Raw genomic sequence first — 22,538 nt, forward strand, 5'->3', positions numbered from 1 at the left:
AAAAACACACGCGCACCGGAAACGGTTATATCTTTAAAGAGACACACTGAAATGCTCAAAAAAGGAGAAGGTATTCCACAGCTTACCTGAGAATCCTCGGATTTTTAAGTTTCCTGTATTATTACAGTAATTCGATGATAGGTGTTAGCACATGAAATGACACACTGCAAAGGAATTGTTAGTAGTTACTACAGCGTACTTATTTTCCACAAAATGTAAAGAAATATGCCCTAACGAATGTACTGAGGCAAAAACCGAAGCCCCACATAACTTCCCTAAGAATTCTCTTTTTTTGTTTTCTTCGGTCTTTAAGTAAATCCCTGGTAGCTGTAAAAGAAATAGTAAACATTAAAGAAAGAACTAATCATTCGGTGGTCATAATTTCCCAGAATATAAAGTAATATGCAAAAAAGGGAGTAACTCATTGTATGCACGTACCCAGTCAGGAATTAACCAGAATTATGGATTTTCATATATATATTTAAATTTCAAGAGTCTCTTGTTATCTTCTTCTTTATTGTGGGGATGCTGTGAAGCATCCACACTATGTCTGTCCATTTTTCTGCACTTAATTTCTTCAGCTACAAAAGCCATGAAGTTATCAAAATGTTCAACTCTTTAAGGATATTCCTGCTTGTATTTTTATTGTTTGTAACATATATACTTTTTAACATATTTAGCTTTTTTCAGCAGATTTTGCCCCATTCAAATGAATGGGAACAATTTTCACATCTTAATATCTTCAGCATACATTCAGTTAAAACCACCATTTCAACTAATAACTATTCAGCAACTCTTCAGCTATTCATTCTGTAAACAGCTTTATGATATTTTTTTTATTGTTTTTGAATAATTATCATTTACATTTTATGTCTCATTTCAATAGCCACTCTAGTATTTCTCAGTGTGTAGGACTACTCTTTCTTTCTTTCTCATACACAAACATACACACCCACACACACACACACACACACACACACACACACAAAACACTACTTCTTTTACCTACTTTGTGGGGACCAATAGGAAAATGTTCACATCTTAATAAGTTCAGTATACTTTCAGCTAGAAAAGCCATTCTGGTATCAAAATGTTCAGGTTTTTCAGGACATTGTAGGACCTAAGCATCCTGCATGTTCATTTCTGAGGAAGAGTCGAAGTCAGCAACATTATGGTGTATAGTCAACATTTTTTTTACAACTTTCATACTTTTGAAAATATTCAGCATTTATTCTGACAATTTTGCCCCATTCAAATGAATGGGGAAATCCAACTTCAGCATACTTTCAGCTATGAAAATGTTCAGCTCTTCAAGGACATTCATAGTACTATTCAGAAATTTTCTAAACTTCATACATTTTAAATATTCGGCTTTATTTTGAAAATCTTGCCCCATTCAAATGAATGGGGAAATTCTACTTCAGCAAAGTTTCAGCTATTTCAGCTAACAAAATGTTCAGCTCATCAGGGACATTCATACTACTATTCAGAAGTTTTCTAAACTTCCTACTTTTGAAATATTTAGCTTTATTTTGAAATGTTTGCCCCATTGAAATGAATGGGGAAATTCTACTTCAGCATAATTTCAGCTATCAAAATGTTCAGCTTTTCAAGGACATTCATGCTACTAAATTTTTCTAAATCTCATACCTTTGAAATATGTAGTTTTATTTTGAAAATCATGCCCCTTTGAAATGAATGGGTAAATTCTACTTCAGCATAATTCCAGGTATCAAAATGTTCAGCTCCTCAAGGACATTCATGCTTCTCTCTGTTCAGGATTTTTCTAAACTTTCTACTTTTGAAATATTTAGCTTTATTTTGAAAGTTTTGCCCCATTCAAATGAATGGGGAAATTCTACACTCAGCATACTTTCAGCTATTTCGGGTATGAGAATGTTCAGCTCTTCAAGGACATTCATGCTTCTATTAACAATTTTTCAAAAGATCACACTTTTAAAATATATAGCTTTATTCTGAAAAGTTTGCCCCTTTCAAATGAATGGGGAAATTCTACCTAAGCATACTTTCAGGTATTTCAGGTATCAAAATGTTCAAGTCTCTCAGGACATTCATGCTTCGATTCAGAATTTTTATACATTTCACACTTCTGAAATATTTAGCTTTATTTTGAAGATTTCCTCCACTCAAATTAATGGGTAAATTGTACTTCAGCATACTTTCAGGTAGATATGCCTTTCAGGCGTCAAAATGTTCAGCATTTTCAGAGCAATCATTCAGCACATTGCATCCACACGCATTTTCGACAGGAAATGCATTTCTCTAGTTTTAGATGAAGTTTATTATTTTGAATACTACCTCAGAATAAAATAACTAAATTCAACATTTTAAGAATTATCCTGAAATTAACTTCAAAACACTGAGTATTTTAGTAAACATTTCAGTACTTTTGAATAAATAAGTCATTGCAAAATGTACGTGCATTTTTATTTATTTTTTTTTACATACTCCTCACACATCACTCAAAAGACAAGGCAGTAATCTGTGTTCACAGCTTGTTATAAAGATGTGAAAATATACTGTACATATCGTGTGTGACGTCTAACATTAGTACAATATTATTGCAATTGTATAAATCAAATGTTACAATATGCCTTACTATTTTGACAGTCATTACATTAGTTAATACTTTGTAAACAAAGTGTTTTTCTTAAATATATAATGTAAGACAGACCCACATATTTTAATGGCCAAGATCTAGTTCATTTTTTATCATCTGTCTGAGTTTGATATACAAGTCAACTCTTTCAAACACATCATTTGATAGCTTCATATTATACTCTGACATTAAGTCCACGCAGACATGGAACACGTCTTCATCACATGGGAAGTCCTTAAATATGCACTCATCCAGGCAGACTTGAACCTTCTCAAGGTCCACATGGTGCAAACACTCTCTGCCTCTGTACAGTTGAGGGACAGCATGCAAGATGGATGGGCATCCATGAGGTGATCGTGAATTGTGTACTTGACGAACTCTGGTTGTTCCAAGTTGATACAACCTCATTAAGTTCATCCTAGGGTGGCAGATCATATTTAGGCAAACTCAGTACACAGATATTTGGTAATTGGAAACTGCCGCCTCAGTGAAATCATTCTGTACTCAATTTGATGAGTTGCCACAGTAACACTACCATAAAATGCAGTGCAGTCCACCTTTTGCTGTAGCTGCATTATCATAGCTACTTTTTTTTTTAATCAGACAACAAAATTTAAAAAATAAAAATTATTCATTGTGTTATGATCTATACACAGGGCAAACCTTAAATGAGGCATAATTTTTACTTGATATAGAATCTTTGCCACAGTTCACATGCTTGTGCAGGTTTATTATTATGTTACATTTGCAGTATGTATTTAGATTTGAACAATTATATGCACAGGACACTTTAATACATGATGGTCAGTTGGGGCTCTTACAAAACATTGTTATACTACTGGGCACATACCTGCATTGTTTGAAGAAAGCAGAACTGGACCAAGGACTTGTCCAAGAAGTTGTCTGAGAAGTAGCCATCTGCTCTTAGCTTGTCAAAGAGGTCAATCCAAAACTGAACACACTGACTGCGCAAGATCAGCCACAATCGTTCAATCCGCTGATTTCCAGTGCTTGGACCAAAGGTTACACTGTCTCTTTCAGCTTGAGTCTCAGAAAAATGCAAAAACCTCTGCATCTCAGCAACATATCCATTTTCTGTTCCTAAGTCAAGTCTGACTCTGGCAGGACATCCACCTGCGCTGATTACAGCGCTGCAATGATCTTTGGGTCATTGTTTGTTTTGTAAGCTTCAAGCCAGATCATCTTTCTTGAAAACCCATCAATGCATCCACTTATTGCAATTCCAAATGGCTTAAGCTTATCATAGCCATCAATGTGCCAGACATAGTTTGGACCACAGCTGTGATAAACACGCCTTTGAGTCTATTTCTCGACCTCAGATCAACCCCTTCCCCATCCAATAAACAGAGCAGAGTTCGAACAGATTACAATTCCATGTAGCCAACATTTTTGGTGCATCCATCTGTAACCATGAGACTGAGCCAATTTTTTCTGGTTGCTGTTCAATGAAAGCTGCCACATCAGCCACATTGGTTAAATTCTTTCAACGCCAGAGCTGCTTCTTGCTTAAAATCCTCTCAAGGGTGCGCTTGCTTAATACAATTTTTAGATTCAACCGGTTCTTTTATCTGAAGGCCCCAAGAAGTAACACTCAGGAAACAGGAATCAGCTTTACGTAGATTTATTTTCTTCTGGTTAAATGCAGAGTTATTACAGCGCTGGGCTCTAAGAGATGACAAGTCCCCAAGAGCTCTGATAATAGGAAGTAATTCACATATATCTTCTCGGGCTGGGACTGCCCTGTACATGAGTGGAAACTCATATTATCTTCTAATCTGTTGACTCAACACTCACAACATGAACAGGACACGAGGTTCATACACGGTTCATAGAAGACAAGAAATACTACAAGTTGTCTCAAAACTGAATATTATAACTATAATGCATGCATAAGAGCCAGGTTAATACTGATACATGGAGCTGTTAATGAAACACAGACAAATAGTCATACTGAACTTTTCCATTATAAAAGCAAAATAATACTGATGATAAGTAAAAAAATAACTTTAACTCCTGAAATCCAATCCTAACACAATCCCATGAGAATCAGAGTAAATGAAGTATGTCCTCTGTGGTAAAGCCAAGCTTAAAGTAATCATCAATGTAGTCACAATCAATCTCTTTGGAAAATTCACTCAAATGTTGCCTTTAGAAATGAAATTAAAAGTTAAAAATCTCATAATCATGATTTAGAGTCAAAATTTCGACTCTATCTCATAATTTTGACTTACTAAGTTGAAATTTTGACTTTTTATCTCATAATTATGACTAAGTCGAAATTAAGTCGAAATTTTGACTTTTTATCATGTTATCCTGTTCTTTATTTTTCTGATTTGGCGGAAACGGGCTTCCATACTTAACTACTTCAGCATAATTTCAGCTAGAAAAACCATTCAAGTATCAAAATGTTCAGCTTTTTCATTTTGCCCCATTCAAATGAATGGGAAAATTCTACTTCAGCATACTTTCAGCTATTTCAGGTATCACAATGTTCAGTTCTTCAAGGACATTCGTGCCTCTCTTCAGAATTTTTCTAAACTTAATAACTTTGAAATATTTAGCTTTATTCTGAAAATCTTGCCCCATTGAAATGAATGGGAAAATTCTACTTCAGCATACTTTCAATTAAAAAAACTATTTAGGTGTCAAAATGTTCAGCATTTTCAGGGCGATCTTTCAGCACTCAGCATCCATACGCAGTTTCTTCAGAAAATGCATTTCTCTAGTTTGTTCTAGTTTGTTTTTATTACCTGATGTAAAAAGGCAAACTCCAGTACGTTTAACCCTTGTGTGTTACCGTAGATAACCAAAGATCGTCTATATTTCAGCATTCCAATTTCCCTCGCTTGACTTCGGCTGTGGCGCAGATCGCATAAACGGGATTACCAAACGCGTTCAGAGTGAGACATATTTTTCATTTCCCTGAAACAACAAATACACCAAAACAACTTAATTGAGCTGAAGAAAGTGTTTAACGGACGGTTTCCTCTGCGAGTCAGCTTCTCTAACTTCCAGGTTACTCGCGGAAATATTTACACGAATTTTTGGCACAATTTAAAGCACAAACCGGAGAAACCAGCTTTGTTTGAAGCTAGCAGCTAACCGAGCCGCATTTATTTTATTCTTGCTAATCAGGTTGTATGCTAATAACGTGTTGTCGTTTTAAGTTAAGCTTATAGCCACTGTACCTGTACCTTCATTTTATCGTTTCTTAACATAATTTTTGGCAAAACGTCAGCGAAAAACACGGATATGCTAGGTTAATACAGAGCTACGTGCTTTTAATTAGCATTTAAACACCAGAAGCTTGTTTTACAGAGAGAACGCTTTAAGTGACCATATGTCAAGTTCTAACTCTAAACACTGACTCTGTTTTCCATAATACACCTAAAAGGCGTTTTCAGTCTCAAGATGTTTACAGCTATGGCTCAAAATCAGTGCGCCATATGATATAGCTACTTTACAAATGACACTGACAAAGGCTGTCACATTCTCCTGTCTACTCGGCATATATATGATGCCAACTTAACTGCCAGCTAAATAAATTAAAGCATTTCAACCATAAATAGCGTTAAAACATACGAGTGCTGTGTGACAAAGTGCTTGCTACAGACACCGTTCAGTATTACACTCGTACTCCACACACAGCTTTTGATACAATCAGTGGATTTTTCTGAGTATGAAATTAAGTATGATAAGCTACTATTGCACAATATATGCTGTAAATGTGTTGGTGATCTGCAGCTTATTAATGTGAAATAACACTATCATACAAACATGATGCTGTAAAGGATCAGCTAAATAAAGCCGATACCAATGGCAGGATTAAAAATGCTTTACTTTAACATGATGCCAATCGGGCTGCTTGCCATATAGACCTATGTAATGTATACTGAGAAACTCAAAAGGTTTGATTCGTCTTACCTAGTAACCAGTATGTACGCTGGGTAATCATAAGAATTGAACTACACTACAGGCGGTGACAGCAGGGGGTGGTAATAAAAAGCTTCATTCAAGACTGCTTGAGGCAGCTGTGGTGCGGGAGTTAGAGCGGGTTGTCTCCCAACTGGAGGGTTGGTTCAATTCCCAGATCCTTTATACTAGCTTTACAACTGAAGGAGTCCAATACCAAACATTTTGAACCGAGGACCTTCCTGATGTAGGAGAACTTGTCTAAAGTCTTGTGGTTTTGTTTCAGACACGATGTCGGAGCAGAACACGGAGGCCAAGTTGAAGAACCTGCTGAAGCAGGAGAAGATCAAGCTTTGGAACCCACCGTACACTAGTGACGATGGTCACCCCAGTGCAGAGCATATGCAGGAGCTGACCAAACGTTACACCCCCCTCTTAGGTCTGTCAGCATCAGAGGTTGGGGCTGCCCTTGAGCTGATCCGAGTCCGAGCGGTGGAGAGAGGCAAAGGGAACCGAATTTTCAGGGAGACCAGTGTTGCCACTCTAGAGCTGCAGCTGCCCCGAGACTGCAGAAAGGTACTGAGACTGACAGACCAGTTTTGATAGAGGTGTATTTTAATGGATCTCTATCATGTCTGATGCTTGTTTTATGTTTTATTTTGTTATATATATATCTCACATTGCATATTTTTATTTAATTGACATTACTTTGTAGAAACCTGTTTTCACTTTGACATTAAAGAGGTTTTTTTGGAATTTTTTTTGTCAAAAAAGCCTAATTATATTGATCATGATTGATTTATAAAATCAATAAAATGGTAAAACATCCAAGGGGGTGAATACCTTTTATAGGCACTGTATGTTAACGGTTCAGTATTGGGATGGGTATTGATGCAGGCCATTGTGATACAAGCTTATTTAGCATCAGAGCTCTTGCGGGTAGTAGGAAGGTAGGTACAAGCTAGTCAGTGTAGGATGTAGCTTGGCACCAAAGATTTTTGTTTTAATTGGACTTTGAGAAATGTTTTACAAGAGGTTGAATTGACCAGGGATTTTCACTTTTATTTAAAATAGTGAGCAATAGCAACTGAAAGCTAAAATAAGCTAGTATTTTTATTCTACTTTAGTTTGCATGTTCAACATTAGGTGAGAGAGAAACAGTATTTCTATTTTTCTGTATGTCCTGCACATATAGTGAATTGCTGATAAAAATCTTTGATCTTGATCTTGAACAGTCGGACATAAAAAAAAAAAATTAGGTCCTGGGTCTCAAGCTAAACTGAGCGTGATTGTTTTCAGGATCTGAAGTCAAAAGACTATCTGGAGATGAGACTGGACGTGCTGGTTCAAGAGTTGCTGGACAGGTACACAACATTATGTCTCCTGCACTAGTTAAACATAGCAGTTAGGTGTTCGGTGTTAACAGTTTCTGTGCTGCAGGATCAGGGAAGAGTTCGGCCTCAAGTCTGTCAAACTCATTCTGAACGGGAAAACTCTGACTGCAGGTCAGTAGCATTACAACGATTGTTAACCACTGAAACAGCAACCCTCTGACATGGTCAATAACCCACTGAAACTAGTCTGCAACCACCAAAACTAGTAAATAATCAACTGCATCTGGTCAGTAATTAACTGAAACCAGTCAGTAACTTACTAAAACAGTCATTAAAATAATAGAATGTGTATGTGGATCCATTAGACCAACGTCTCAACTGTCAAGGTGTAACAAACCACAGCCGGCTGATGGTGCTGAAAGTGAGTGATGCCGAGTTGAAGCAGCAGATAAGCAAAGATGAGGAGGAGGAGAAGAACCAGAGCGACGGCCTCCAGAGGACCTACAAAGGCTTCCAGATCCTGTCAGAGCGAGGTACACCCTCACAGCTCTTGCTAAGCCAAGCATTAGTGATCTGTATGCTAAGCTAAGATAGTCGTTTCCAGTTGTTTCTTGACTTTATGATATTCTAATCTAGCTGCTTCAACAGTCTTCAAGGCTTTGAGCATAAGTTAGCTGCTTCTCCCTGCTTCCATTATTAACAATCAACTAAGCTGGCAGTTTACCCATTTCCATTGTTCATGTTAAACTAAATTGGTTGTTTCCTGTCTTTATGCTAAGATAATCTAGCAGTTTCCCACTTTCAGTCATATGCAAATTTAATAATGCTTTTTTCTGGTGTTTAGTGTTTATGCTAAGATAGCTGTAACCTGTTTCCAGTCTGTATGCTAAACTAGGCTAGCTGTTTCCTCATTTCCAGTTGTTATGCCAAGGTAAACTAGCTGTCCCCCTTGTTTTCAGTATTTAATCTCAGCTAAGATACCAGTTCCCCCATTTCCAGCCTATAAGCTAAGCAAAGCTGGCCGGGTCCCCCTTTCCCAGTTTTTCTGCTTAGGAAAGCTATCAAGTTCCCTCTATTTTCAGTATTTATGTTAAGCTAATCAAGCCTCTTTTTGTGTCCATCAGATGGTAGTGAAGACCCAGACACAATGCCCTTCCTGGAGATTGCGGACCAGAAGGGCAATCCCCTGAAGATCCCTGACCGGGAGAGGAAGGTACGTCAGAAAGATTTTAACTTGTGTTTTCATCACATGATTAGGCTAGTGTCCAAACTCTGTGTGTCATCAGGCTCTGATCCTTGCCATGGGTTTCCACGAGAAAGGCCGCTCACTGATGAAGAGGAAGCAGTATGACAATGCTCTTTGTCACCTGCTTCAGGCCGACCACCAGTTCAGGTACCAGCAAATTTGGCTCGGTGGTTAATAACGCATTTTCCTGTGGCATGACAAACGCATTTGTGTGTTTCTCTGCAGCACGTTTGGCTCAGTGCTGCTCAGCTCAGTTGACAACTATGGCGTCCTGCAGCTGGATATTGTGTGGTGTTACCGAGCGCTGGAGGCCCTGTCGTGTTTGAGCGATGCCAAGAGTCGACTGCAGAGGGCTGAGGAGTGTTTCCTGCAGTGTTATGGAGAGCAGAAGCAGAGACTGCTCCAGATCAAGGTTAGACACACCAAGGGTTTCCCCAAGGTTTACTTCCTGCAAAAGACTAACCACCAGTCCAAAGCTAGTGCTAGCCGACTAACAAGTAAATTTGTCAATCCAGTAGAATGCTCTAGAGTTCAAAAACGCATCTTCTTGTCTCCTGTTTCCACTCATGTGTTCTCAGGGGAACACCGGCAGAGAGGAGGTGTTGTTCCTCCGGCTCCATCTCCTCCAGAGTCTCCTGTCCTATGTCGACGGAGATGACTCACAGGCCCAACACCAGCTGTCCAAAGTAACTCTGGCTTTGTTCTTCAGTTATTTGTCTTTTATTTTAGTAACTTTTCTGCTTCCTGTCTAATCTGGGCTGCTGCATTTGTCCTCAGGTGGAGTCTCTCTACGAGCGCCTGCGTCCAGACCCTGAGAAGATGGGGAAGCTGATGGCGCTGGGTTTCACTGAGAGAGAAGTCCGGCTCGGCCTGCGAGCCTGCTGGGGGGATGTGCACGAGGCTGCCATGCTCATCAGCAACCGTAGACAGGTAACACACATAGTTTGTAAGAATGTCTCCACAATGTAGGTGTTTTGTCCATGGTACTCCAGATTCTTTGACAAGCTATTTAAACAATAAATCCATCTCCTCACCCAGTGTCAGCCACAGGACTATACTTCACTTATCAGTTCAGACACAGGGGAAAAACAAGATGTCCATAACTGAAATAAACATTAAAATGACTTTTAACAGCTATAACAGAACAGTATGAATGTCCTCACAGCACAGAAGTGTCCTGACAGTGTAGATATTTTCTGCTGTGTATAAAACAAGGGCTGTCATGAAGATGCAAAATATTGTCGAACATATGACACAACAAAATAGAACAAAAACGAGTTATCAGAAGTTATCATTAAGACATGAAAACTGGTAGAAATATGCAACAAACTCAAACAAATGATAAACCATTACAACAATGCAAATGAAAAAAAACTGGTAATCGACTTGCACTTGTACAAAGCTTTTCTACCTGCAGCAGTCGATATCGATGATAACAGTAGAGTCTCTGATGGTTACAGTCATTTTATTGTCTGAGCCACAAGACCAGGATCTCGTCAGCACAGGTAGCACTGTGAAAACTGGAAATAAAAACACAAATGGTTACCTTTTAAGCTCTTTGCCTTGAACGGGTCTACGCAAGTTGTCAGATTGTTACAGTGTAACATTTAAATTTATACACCTCACCACAAATTACCCGTCTTGGACGTGGAACCAGCTCAACCTGGACCAGAAGCTGAACCGGCTTCTGCGGGACAGTTTCTCAATGTCCGCTAATCCCTGTGGATTGACTCCAGCAGCAGTCATCAAAAGGTTCTGTGTGGAACTACTCTGAGAAAATGACTGACAAGGAGATGCAGTGCAGTGGTGGGGGCCAAGTAATCGTTGAATAGTTACCATTGAGGACCGAATAGTATTTTATCTTGAAATGCCCATCTCTAATCTAAATTTACAACGTTATCGGTGAAGCAGATATGTTGTCATGTACTCATGAGTGAATAAAATGAATGAAACAAGCAGAGATGCAACACGTGTAAAGCAAAGGAAGTTCATCAGCAGCATATAAAGTATTCAAATATTAACCATCCAGCACCAAATGGGGGACATTAAATTGTATGATATACTACTTACATGTAACACAAAGATTAATAAGGCAAGTGAGACTTGAAGTAAAAATTCTGCCTAACAGCTATACCGACTCTGGGGCAAATTGTTTTGGGAAACTCACTTCTACAGGAACGCGAGGAAATCAGTGACTTTGTGGACATTTACACCACCATAGTACTCAAAGTGCTACTACTTGTTCACCCATTCACTAACATATGTTTGTCCATTCACACACAACTCCCATCTGGGACACTTTGGGGACATATAGTGTTTTGCCCGAGGACACTTGGACGTGTGGACTGGAAAAGCTGGGGATTGAACCACCAACCCTGTGATTAGGGGATGACCAATGAGAATAAAAATACCGGGTCTCTACACCTGCATGTTGCTACTTTGTGTAGTTGTGTTATTGTTGCCTTTAATTTGAACTAATTCACATTCCAATGTTTTATCTATATATGCATTTTAATATTTTATCTGTGTGCTCTGTGTTAAGCACTTTGAAATACCTTTGTGTATGAAAATGTGTTGTATAAATAAACTTGCCTGCCTCTACCTCCTGAGCCACCCCCACCCCTAAACGCATACTAACACACAATAATTAATGATAAAACACGGGGCGCCCTGATATGGTGCACTACATACCAGTGTGCGTGCGACATCATCAGATCGAGTCCAGCCACCAACCTATGCTGCAGGTCTCCCCATTTCCTGTCTGCCTCTCAGCAACGTACTTTCATATAAGTATATACCTAATAAAGGGGAAAATGCAACCACTCCCCAAAAAAACTCTGAATGTCTCAACAGTGTAGAAATTTCCTGTGCCATATAGTCATAAAGACGCAAAAAAGCAAGAACAACTTTGACAAGACATAAAAACACTACATGCTAAATGTCCTCTGTGTAGAAAAATGTCCCGACAATGAGACAAACCTGTGTGCATCTCAGGAGCGTGAGCAGCTGAAGCAGCGTGAGCAGCAGCGGAGGGCGGCAAGGATGGAGGCTATATCCATGCTGACGGAGCTTGGGTACTCGAGGAAAGACGCTGCCCAAGCACTTAAGCGTGCCAACGGAGACATCAACCGAGCGTCCGCGGTCAGTGTCTGTCTTCACACTGTGGCTAGCGTTGGTATAGCTATTTAGAAATACTGACGCATCAGCTTTTGAAATATGCAGCATATATAAATAGTACACAAAAATTCATGATCATATTCATTCATATAGTGATTTTTTTAAACACGTTTTTTCTGATGTTATGCATTTTTTATGTTTTTATTTTTGCAGAATTTTCCAATGTCATTCATATTTAGTAGTGTATTTAAAACATTTTGAATATGTTACTTGCATATTTCCAGTTTTCTGACATGATTCCTCTTTCTAGATCCTCCTGGACTCTGGTCTGGCTGCTCAGGCCTCCAATAACAACACACAGCTCTGTCCGGACCAGATGGAGCAGGTACTGAAACTGGTTCCCGCTCTAAGTCGGACCCTGGACCCCATTAGACTAAAACCTTTTCCCATTTGTGTTCTTCCAGCTACTGGATCTAGGCTTTGAGCCCAGTGTGGCCGAAGAGGCGCTGCAACTGACGGCTGGTGACGTCCAGTCAGCAACTCAGCTGCTGCTGGACAACCAGGGTGTCTTGACCTCACCCACCATGTCTTCCGCTTCTTCGTCCCCATCCTCGTCCTCGGCGCCCACCCCCTCATCTACCTCCCCAGGTGAGATGCACCTACACCTCTAACAGCTTTTAGTCTAAAATGTTTTAGATATTTGACATTTTTAGTTGATCATATTATTAGTAGTATGGTGTTAATATACTGTATATTTCCAAGCTTTAAGACATATTTTCTCATGCTTTAGACATCTTAGTAAAATTTAACTAGACATCACTCAGAGAGCGCAAACTTCTGCCAAGGGGCAAATCGCTATCCCCTACTCGCCTTAGGAATTTTCAGATTTTTTTAAAGAGATTTTGTTAATGTATTAATATTTTAGGGCATCTTTTTGAAAAAATCTCCAATATTTTTAAAATGTTATTACTCTATCTTGTAAAATGTATCTTTTTTGGGGGGAGATTTTGGCCCAGTTTTTTATTCCTTCACATATCTTCAACATGCCCTTACCGCATTCTCTCTCCTCAGAGGATGATGAGCTGGTCCACGAACTGCTGGGGGACATCTCCCGCCATGAGGAGGACTACCTGGACTTGACACTGGATGAGGAGGCTGAACTCATTGCTGCCATGAAGGGCTACTTGAGCTGAGGTTGTGCACATGTTTCAAGAAGTTCATTGGCAGTTGTTCAGTGGAGGCAAAGACTTTGAATTTAATTAAATATTGACTGACAAAAAATGGCTTCACACTTTGTTGATTTGCACTATACATGTTTAAAGAAGAAAGTAAAGAAAGACTACAAAGCTTTCAGTTTGTTCCACTGAATGTTTTTTGTTTCTGATGTTTTTGTTTTTCAATGTTTGTTTCTAAATTCTGTGACAACTCGCTTCTAACTCTGTTTTTTGGAGAAACCAAAGAGCTGCTCCTTTTACACTGACAGTCTGGCTTAGGGAAATTTTATTTTGTTGTTGTCCTAACAATAAGTAAAATTTATGTTTGTGACAGTTTGGGTTTGAGTTTGTTTAAATTAATTTCATGATGATTTCATGTCAGTGGAGCCAATTAACAAAATTAAGGATTGTTGTTTGCTTGTTTATGGGAAAAGCTGAGTTTAAGAAACAGGACAGCAATTACTAACATATATTTGATAATCAATACATTAAAAAAAAAAAAAAAGTAGAAGTTGTGCTGGCAAACTAAATTTTAAGGAAATGTGAATGGAGTTTGGTGATGAACCAGCCTGTATCATTTGCATTTTTTTGGACCTTTTGTGCTTTTTTTGACAATTGTTTGATCATTTTTATGACAATTGCTTTTTATGTAACAATTTTACGTGTTTGACACTTTAAAATTGTTTTATTTTTAGCACTCTTGGATATTTGGTTGTTCTATTGGGATTTTTCTCTTCTCCCAGTCTTTTTACTGATGTTCTAGGTTTTATTTATCATTATTACCGATTTTACATGATTTAGCGCCTACATTTCCTCATTACTTCTTCGTTATAATGATAAATTATTGTGTATGTAAAGGAAATTATAAAACAGTAACATTAATAGACAAATATGACAACTTTTTAAACATATCGATTAGGAAAATGTTTTTATTTCTTGGATTCAGGTGAGCTTTACATAAATACAGAACATAATCCTGGTAAATCTTAAACCAAACGGGCTTTGACTTTGAAAAACCGGAAGTGCGATGGTTGTTGTAGCTCGATGCTAACCGGTGTGGATATCATGTCGGTTTGTTTGGGAGCGTTAAGACGCCGTTTTCGCCCGCCTGTCGGCCCCCGCGGTCACCCCTCCGCTGTCAGCGAATCGCGCGGTTACACGTGACCAACGTAACGCCGCCGGACAGATACATACAGGTAAGAAAAGAAGTAAGTAGACAGCCCCGCTGGCCTCCAACTCTGTTGCTGCCAGCTAGTGACTGACTATGTAGGCTATACGCTTGAAACCGTATTAAAATGCCACAGATATCATTAAATTCAAAGAACAGTGAGCGAAGTTTGGTGGAAACACCTGCGTGTTCTTATAAGCCTTCACTGGACCTTTGGTCTATTTTAATAAATTAACTTTAACCATAGCCGCAGGTCAAAGTCTGATTCTGGTTTGCCTTGTGTCTTGAAGAATCATTGATCTGACCATAAAAATAGCCTGCACTTGTCCCGATGACTATATGCGCTACAGCAGTTAAAGTTCCACTCCAAAGCATTTTGATATTTAGGTTTGCATACAAAATTTACCTGCTATAAACAAGATAAAGTCTAATACAGTCTAAAAAAAGTTCAGTGAACCTCTGTAATAGGCCTCAACATTTGTCACTCATTGTGCATTCCGGGATCTATGAATATCTAAATAGATGCTAATAAAGCCACGACCACCGCCGCCTTCCCCACATGGGCCGGTGAACTCGCTGAATCAGGATGAGATGCAGGAGTGAACGCAAGGGCAGCAGGTCCAGCACCACCCAGACATTTCTCTGCTTAGTGACACCAAGTCCTCCTGGGGGACCCTGAGGTGTTCCCAGGCTGGATGAGACCTACATCCATCCAGTCGCATGACTCAGGCTCCAACATCTGGTTTCTTGTCATCTCAATGTTTGTGTCATTTTAACAGGAGAAAGTGTTCGACCGTTGGATGGTGTCCGGGTGTTGGACTTGACTAGGTAATGTTTGGTTTTCCTCAGCCCCTGGGATCAGTCTTCAGTTTAAATCTCTGACACAGGGGTGTTGCTAGACAAAGCTTTACTGGGGCACAGGCCCCCATTACTCAAATCACACAATTATTTTTCTTGAATGTCTGCTGCATGAATGAAATATGCTATCCATTGTGCTATGTGAACTTCCCTTCCCACTGTCCCACTGTCATACTGCTGCTACACCGAAACACCTAACACCGGTAAAAGTAAAATGTAGTGATATTAATCTTTATGAAAAGATTTATTTCAACATACATTAAGAACATTCTCAACATGTTTTCATGGTGTAAAAGTCAAGGCCCTGTATTACATATTTTTACACCTCTGAGCATGGTTCTACAATCTTCTGCTAAAGATACAAACTGCACACATTTTGTAAAAACAGATGGGAGCATAAAATCAAGTCTGCTGTGTGTCCAGAATTATGTGGACACCCTTGTCCTTGTGGTCTAAAATGTCCTCACTTTACAGAATGCCCTCTTTTCACAGAGTTCTGGCTGGTCCCTTCGCCACCATGATCCTGGGAGATCTTGGCGCAGAGGTGATTAAAGTGGAGAAACCGGGTGAGTTGCTGACACCTATGTTTGTCTACCTCGTGAAGAAATTGATTGTGACAGATTTTTTGTTTGCTCTTTTTTTATGGACAGGCACAGGCGATGACACCAGAGCCTGGGGTCCCCCATTTGTCAGCTCAGAGAGCGCCTACTTCCTCAGTGTCAACCGCAACAAGAAAGTAAGTGTGTGATTGTGTCAACATGACAGAGATGCGAAAAAAAATTGATTAAATTAAGTAAAAACACAAAAAGCTTACTTGTGCATTTTTCTAAGTTTTTTGTCATTGTATCTTAAATTGTTTTGCGTAATCTGTAGTTTTCTTGAATCTGTTTACAGTTTTTTTTTTTTTTTGCAAGATGCAAAATAACTAACTTGTAACCCCTGGGGACCAATTGTCTGGTTTCAGAGCATTGCTGTGGACCTGAAGCATCCCAGAGGACCCCAGATCATCCAGGAGGTATGACACTCCAAAGCAGTGAGTTGCTCAGTTGTTTTGTCTTTTCAAAGCCCATCATCCTTTTTCTTGATGTATTTGTTTGTGTGCCAGTTAGCAGAAATGTGTGATGTGCTGGTTGAGAATTTCCTGCCAGGGAAACTGTATCACATGGGTTTAGGCTACAAGCAACTGAGCAGGACCAACCCACAGCTCATCTACTGCTCCATATCAGGTGCACCAGTGGCTTGCTTCTCCTGCTGCCTTCTTACATCTTGTGCTAGATTCTTATGCTAGTTTCTTGCTTGTCATGCTAACATAGTTCTTTTTGTTCTAGCGTTTTGCTCCTCATACTAACTTCATGTTTCTCATGCTAGTTTCTCTTGCAAGTTTCTCACATCTCATGCCAGCTTTTTGCTTCTTGTACTACTTCCTTGTGCTAGGTTCCTTTGGAAGTTTCTTGCTTATCTTGCTATTTTCTAACTTGTTACAACAGCTTCTTATTTCTCACAGTAGTTTATCGCTTCTCTTGGTGGCTTCTCACATTACTGTCTTGCTTCTTGTGCTAGCTTCTCATGATAGCATTTCTCTTCATGCATTAGTTTCATTTCTCATGGTAGCACCCTTTGCAAGTTTGCTGCTTCCTATGCTAGTTTCTTGCGTTTCACAACAGCATCTTGCTTCTGACACTAGCTTGTCACTTTTCTTGCTATATTCTCACCCTACCATCTCACATCTTGCACTAAGTTTTTGCTTCCCACTGTAGTTTTTCTAGCTAGCTTCTAATGTTAGTTTCTAACATCTCATGCTAACGTCTCATACTAGTTTGTCAAATCTCACAACAGCGTTTTGCTTCAGTGTATTAGGCTCTCACACTAGCTTATCTTTTAATGCATTAGCTTTTAGTTTTGCATGCTAGTTTCTCAAACAAGCTTCTCTTGATGGTTTTTCAGTTTTTGTGCTACAATTTCATGCTAGCTTGTTCCTTGTACTAGCTTCTGGTGTTAGTTTCTCACAATAATGTCTTGCTTCTCATGCTACATTTTTGTTTACTCTAAATACTCTACTGTCATGTGTCTCTCTGCGCCCTCCCCTCAGGTTTTGGACAGACAGGGCCTCAGTCTCAAAGTCCGGGCTACGACTCCATCGCCTCTGCCATGTCAGGGATGATGCACATCACCGGGCCGGAGGTTAAACCTCAACCGAGTCTGATCAGCTAAAATAATAATAAAAACAGAAGTTTAGATTTTTCAAAAATTGTGTCGATGTCTCCTTTGTCAGGATGGCGAGCCAGTGCGTCCTGGTGTCGCCATGACTGACCTGGCGACAGGGCTGTATGCACACGGAGCCATCATGGCAGCCCTGCTGCAGCGGCACAAGATGGGGAAGGGAGTTCACATTGACTGCAACTTGCTGTCATCACAGGTAACAGCCAGGTGTGTGTGTTGCTGGGATTTCTGTTTGTTTCTGATGTTTTATTTCATTAAATTTGCTTATCGTAATATTTTTCAGATGTTTTATTTTATTATTAGCAGTTCTTAAAATTTAGTTCTTTTGTCAATTTCTAAAAAATGTTTTCACATTTTATATATTACTAAACATTTTCTTCTGATTTTTTGTTACATTTTTCAAAATAGTATTAAAAGCATATTATACTAAGAATGTTTAACATATTACAGTATATCTAGTTAAAAAATGATCTGATGTCTCTTCAGTGTGTTGTCTCTCCTCTTTCTACATTTAAAGAAAAAAATATTCAAAATGTGTGAGGTCATCTTTGTCAATAAAGTCTTTGTAATTGGTTTATCACTAGCGTCTATCTCACTCAGGTTTCCTGTCTCACCCACATTGCGTCCAACTATCTGAACGCTGGGAAAGAGGCGAGGCGCTGGGGAACAGCCCACGAGAGCATTGTACCTTACCAGGTAACACCTGGTAACTATGGAACATAAATGTCCTAATTTTGTAATGAATCTATTGTTTTTCTGTTTTTAAATTAAAGTGTTATGGTTATTAACAGTTACATCTAGTGTCACTAATCTTTTTTTTTTTAACATTTCTGTTTCAGAAAAAACAGGGTGCGCGCCATGCTTATCAGCTCGAGATTGAAAACTGAATTAAATTTTCTAATGTTGTATTTTTCAAATATCAGGTCAGGCTAAAATTAAGATTTTGGACTTGTTTTTTCAATTGTCTGGGTATAAAATGTCCAATGGCAATACAAAAAGTTGAAATATCAAGGTAATGCTTGTTTCTATTAATTCTTGGGCTGCCTGAGAGGGTGTGATCTAAGTGGTGCCCTAATTTGCATCTGATTGATTGTGGCATTGCTCAATCTCTGATCATTAGCTGGCACTTAGCTCCTGCCCTCTCAAGTGGCCCAAAAATGAATAGAAACTAAAACTATCCAGTTTTTTATGTTTTGTGCTTCTCTGTTGGACATTTTATTAAGAGAAAATTCAAAAAATGTCCAAAAACTTAATTTTACACTGATCTGAAAATTAACAATTTTAGAAAACTGAATTCAAATTTCTAATTTTCTAGTTGCCATTTCCTAAATAGAAAATTGAACTGATGAGCATTACATGGAGCAAACAGAGTTTGAAGCATGTCTGGAGCTAAAACGTATCTGTCTCTGTCTCTCAGGGCTTTAGAACCAGAGATGGACACATTGTGGTGGCGGTGGGAAATGATGAGCAGTTTGTCCGAGTCTGCCAGGTGAGTTACTTCAAACATTCCAGAATTGTGAAAAACGATCTTATATTCATGAAAACATACAAAAAGGGCAATTGTGCTGCTTATTCCAAAATACAGACCAGATAGGACCAGGACTAGATCCAAAACCGCTACGTAGAGACTTGTCAAATCTGGACTAGATGAAGCAGGAGAGTACAGTAGTCTGTTGTTGTTTGTTTACTTCCAGGTCCTGGATCTGACAAAGCTGACAGAGGAGCCGAAATATACAACCAACAAGCTGCGAGTCGAGAACCGCAAACAGCTGCTGCAAACGCTGTCGCAGAGGTACAACAGTGTTCCCACCTAGCTCAGAAACATGGTTGGGCATTTAGCTAGCCATGCTCTCTGAGGCTGTATGTACCTGGCTAAAACCTAACACCATTCTAACATGCAGGTAAAATATTTACAGTTGTCACCATCTTAGTTTAGCATGCTAACGCTGCAACAAACACCTCTGAAGTTTGGCAGGAAGATGTTAGTGTTATATTTCTTCTATTACGATTAGCCTAGCAGTCTGCAAGCCAGGCAAATAACTCAAAGAGAAAAAGTAAAAAAAAAAGAATATATTGTGAGACATCACAAATTTATCATGAAATGAGAGAGTTATATAAAAAAGGGGAAAAATGCTAACATTGATCATAAAATATTAACAAAATATAATAAAAAATAACATGCAAAGCTTTTTCTTGAACAAACACAAATACTCAGGAGAATGAAAGTGTCATAAAAAATTATATGCCTCATAAAATGTAAAAAATTGTTTCAAAACCTAATTCATAAAAACGCAACAAATTATAGAAAAATCGAGAAAATTGCCATATTAAGGCAAAGTTGTCATAAAAAGAGAACCGACATAAAACCTGAAAAAATTGTCACAACATGCAAATGTTGATCAGAAAAAAAAATAGAAGAACCATCAGAGCTAGAAGAAGCAAATACTGCGCTGTATTAACTGATGAGCTAATTAAGCATGTAGAGTGTATTAAACTATTAAAGGAAGGAAGAGAATTAGTGAGACACAGGCATCGGTGAAAATATAATACATATAGTTAATTCATGACAATTTTCTGTCAGGTTTCTGCAGGAGACGACGGCCAATTGGCTGAGGAGGTTTGCGGGCTCAGGTGTTCCCGTTGGACCAATCAACAGCATTCAGGAGGTGTTCTCTGATCCACAGGTGAGTTGACAAGCATCAGCCATAGTTCTTTATTTTGTTACGTTTTTGTCTCATTTTTGTTGTGAAAAATAAATTGTGAACAAATCTGTTGTATAAAGGTTTTGGTTTTATTTATTCTTAGTCACTTAATCATGAAAAGTAGGTCAGCTATTATTTTTCATAAGTGTTTTGGTTTTATTTTACTCATTTTTGCTGTGATAAACAGGTTGTATTACAAGTAATACCTGTAATACAACTTTAGTTGTTTTTTTTTACTATAATTTTCAATGTAAAAACTGACTAACCAAATTTTTGGATTTTTGGTCACAATTGTTTTTGATGTGGAAAAAATTTTGAGTAATAAATGGTTTAACAACTTACAGTCACTGTTAGAAATGCCCGGGACTGTTGACAGGAAGTCAGCGTGATGAACATTCAAAATAAAACCTATAAAATCCCCTCCCCTCACAGTGAAGATATCTCTCTAACTTTGGTTTTTAACCTATTCAGGTCAGAAAACAGCCAGTCCATGCAGCCAAATCTACAAAAAATCCAATATTGTTTTTTGTTTTTTTTATCATGTATATAAATCAGTGCAAGCAATGTACAGTGTGAGAAGACAAGTCACAGCTTCAGACGTAGTGTGCGTAAACACTGTGCAAGATGAATGAGAAAAGCAGTGTCTGCCTGGCTTTACACATCAGTATTTGTTTGTCTGCAGGTGAAACACAACGGCCTCATCCAAGAAATAAACCATCCGACATCAGGACGTATCTCTATACCCGGTCAGCACATGCACACACACACATGTCCTGCTTGATTTGACAGAGTTCAGTGTTTTATTCACTCACAGGAAGCTGTTTGTCCTCCACCGTATAGTCACAGTCTAATTTGTCTTCTAAGCCAGAAGCAGGAAAACATTCATAATTTACCAGTTGACTCGGTGTTGGTGTTTTCTAGGCAAAAACTGTCAAATCATGAAACTTGTGAGCTAATCAGTGACCACTGAGCTGTGGGCCGCGGCCTCGTTCCTCCGATCCCTGTCTCACCCAGCGGGGTGGGCTAAGTGACAGCGCTTGGTTTCCGTTGAATGTAGATAACAAATTAGTTAAAATTTAGCTAATAATGATGATGATGATGATGTTAAATAATCCTTCCAAACTTCATTCTTTGCTTACTTTCTTTTTTGATTTCTTCTTTCCTTTGTGAAACTTTTATCCCACACTCACTAACAATACACAGAGTTTTTATCTATTAGATGAATAACCGCTTTTTTGTTTTTCATTTTACCATCAGGTCCAGCCGTTCGTTTCAGTAGCTTCTCCCTCAGCTCACCGACTCCACCTCCTCTGATTGGTCAGCACACGGTGCAGGTGCTGCGTCACACCTTGACTTACACTGAAGATGTCATCAAGGTGCTGCTGGAGTCAGGGGTGGTGGCCCAGAATGATGTATCCTGATTCCAATGATAAAAAGATTTTAGCTGAATAAATAACAAATAAAAAAATGGTTGTTTTAAGGAAAGGCAGAAGGAAGGATGAAAAGGAGGGAAGAAAGCAGGAACAATGGGAAAAGGAAGGAAGGAAGTAACCAAGAAATGAAGTAATGAAGGAAAAAGAAAAATGACCAAAGAAGGAAGGAAGTCTGACAAGTTATTACCCTATAAAGAGTATAGATTTTTTTTTTTTATTTCACTTCATTAACAAATAAAACTAGAGAATTGCATTTTCTGAAGAAAATGCGTATGGATGCTGGGTGCTGAAAAATTGCCCTGAAAATGCTGAACATTTTGACACCTGAATGGTTTTGCTAGCTGAAATTATGGTGAATTAGAATTTCCCTATTCATTTGAATGGAGCAAGATTTTGAGGTTCTGTTTAGGAGGGACCAGGATGGACAGGATTAGGAATGAGCACATCAGAGGGACAGCTGAGGTCGGCTATTTTGGGGACAGGGTCAGAGAGGCCAGATTGAGATGGTTTGGACACAAGCACACCCAGTGTACACCAAGCACAATCAGTACACATAATGTATTACAGTGCCTTGCGAAAGTATTTGGCCCCCTTGAACTTTGCGACCTTTTGCCACATTTCAGGCTTCAAACATAAAGATATAAAACTGTAATTTTTTGTGAAGAATCAACAACAAGTGGGACACAATCATGA

At 38.8% G+C, this 22,538-nt stretch overlaps 2 protein-coding genes across 5 annotated transcripts; both read left to right on the forward strand.

Moving 5' to 3' along the window:
* Nucleotides 1–5,440: 5,440 nt before the first annotated feature.
* On the forward strand, nucleotides 5,441–14,065 carry nub1 (negative regulator of ubiquitin-like proteins 1). Of its 4 annotated transcripts, none has more exons than XM_020625455.1 (14): nucleotides 5,441–5,541; nucleotides 6,840–7,129; nucleotides 7,853–7,917; nucleotides 7,994–8,058; nucleotides 8,253–8,420; nucleotides 9,012–9,100; nucleotides 9,174–9,280; nucleotides 9,359–9,545; nucleotides 9,712–9,819; nucleotides 9,911–10,063; nucleotides 12,128–12,274; nucleotides 12,561–12,635; nucleotides 12,715–12,898; nucleotides 13,322–14,064. In XM_020625455.1, the coding sequence occupies exons 2-14, from the start codon at nucleotides 6,845–6,847 to the stop codon at nucleotides 13,441–13,443; spliced, it is 1,755 nt and encodes a 584-aa protein (XP_020481111.1). In that variant the 5' UTR covers nucleotides 5,441–5,541; nucleotides 6,840–6,844; the 3' UTR covers nucleotides 13,444–14,064. The 4 variants fall into 4 exon arrangements, with proteins under 4 accessions (XP_020481111.1, XP_020481112.1, XP_020481114.1 ...); XM_020625456.1 differs by lacking the exon at nucleotides 5,441–5,541 and adding an exon at nucleotides 5,548–5,656 and having other exon boundaries at nucleotides 13,322–14,065; XM_020625458.1 differs by lacking the exon at nucleotides 5,441–5,541 and adding an exon at nucleotides 5,684–5,776 and having other exon boundaries at nucleotides 13,322–14,065.
* A 379-nt stretch (nucleotides 14,066–14,444) lies between these two features.
* On the forward strand, nucleotides 14,445–22,116 carry sugct (succinyl-CoA:glutarate-CoA transferase). The gene is made up of 14 exons (XM_020625467.1): nucleotides 14,445–14,660; nucleotides 15,412–15,460; nucleotides 15,983–16,056; nucleotides 16,141–16,226; nucleotides 16,455–16,505; nucleotides 16,596–16,716; nucleotides 17,580–17,671; nucleotides 17,763–17,906; nucleotides 18,311–18,406; nucleotides 19,128–19,199; nucleotides 19,405–19,502; nucleotides 20,292–20,394; nucleotides 21,095–21,158; nucleotides 21,670–22,116. Exons 3-14 carry the CDS (start codon nucleotides 16,008–16,010, stop codon nucleotides 21,831–21,833), a joined length of 1,140 nt encoding a protein of 379 aa, XP_020481123.1. The 5' UTR covers nucleotides 14,445–14,660; nucleotides 15,412–15,460; nucleotides 15,983–16,007; the 3' UTR covers nucleotides 21,834–22,116.
* The last annotated feature ends 422 nt before the right edge of the window (nucleotides 22,117–22,538 follow it).

The sequence above is a fragment of the Monopterus albus genome, unplaced genomic scaffold (assembly GCF_001952655.1).
Source record: "Monopterus albus unplaced genomic scaffold, M_albus_1.0 scaffold355.1, whole genome shotgun sequence".
Lineage (NCBI taxonomy): Eukaryota > Metazoa > Chordata > Actinopteri > Synbranchiformes > Synbranchidae > Monopterus > Monopterus albus.

What these genes read in the sequence shown, in the direction of transcription:
- nub1 (XM_020625455.1), top strand. Translation starts at nt 6,845, where the DNA reads ATGTCGGAGCAGAACACGGAGGCCAAGTTGAAGAACCTGCTGAAGCAG. An exon ending in CGGGAAAACTCTGACTGCAG is followed by an intron (nt 8,059 to 8,252) that starts GTCAGTAGCATT and finishes TGGATCCATTAG; the next exon opens with ACCAACGTCTCAACTGTCAA. An exon ending in CCCCTCATCTACCTCCCCAG is followed by an intron (nt 12,899 to 13,321) that starts GTGAGATGCACC and finishes CTCTCTCCTCAG; the next exon opens with AGGATGATGAGCTGGTCCAC.
- sugct (XM_020625467.1), top strand. Translation starts at nt 16,008, where the DNA reads ATGATCCTGGGAGATCTTGGCGCAGAGGTGATTAAAGTGGAGAAACCG. An exon ending in GTGTCAACCGCAACAAGAAA is followed by an intron (nt 16,227 to 16,454) that starts GTAAGTGTGTGA and finishes GTCTGGTTTCAG; the next exon opens with AGCATTGCTGTGGACCTGAA. An exon ending in AGAGCATTGTACCTTACCAG is followed by an intron (nt 18,407 to 19,127) that starts GTAACACCTGGT and finishes TCTGTCTCTCAG; the next exon opens with GGCTTTAGAACCAGAGATGG.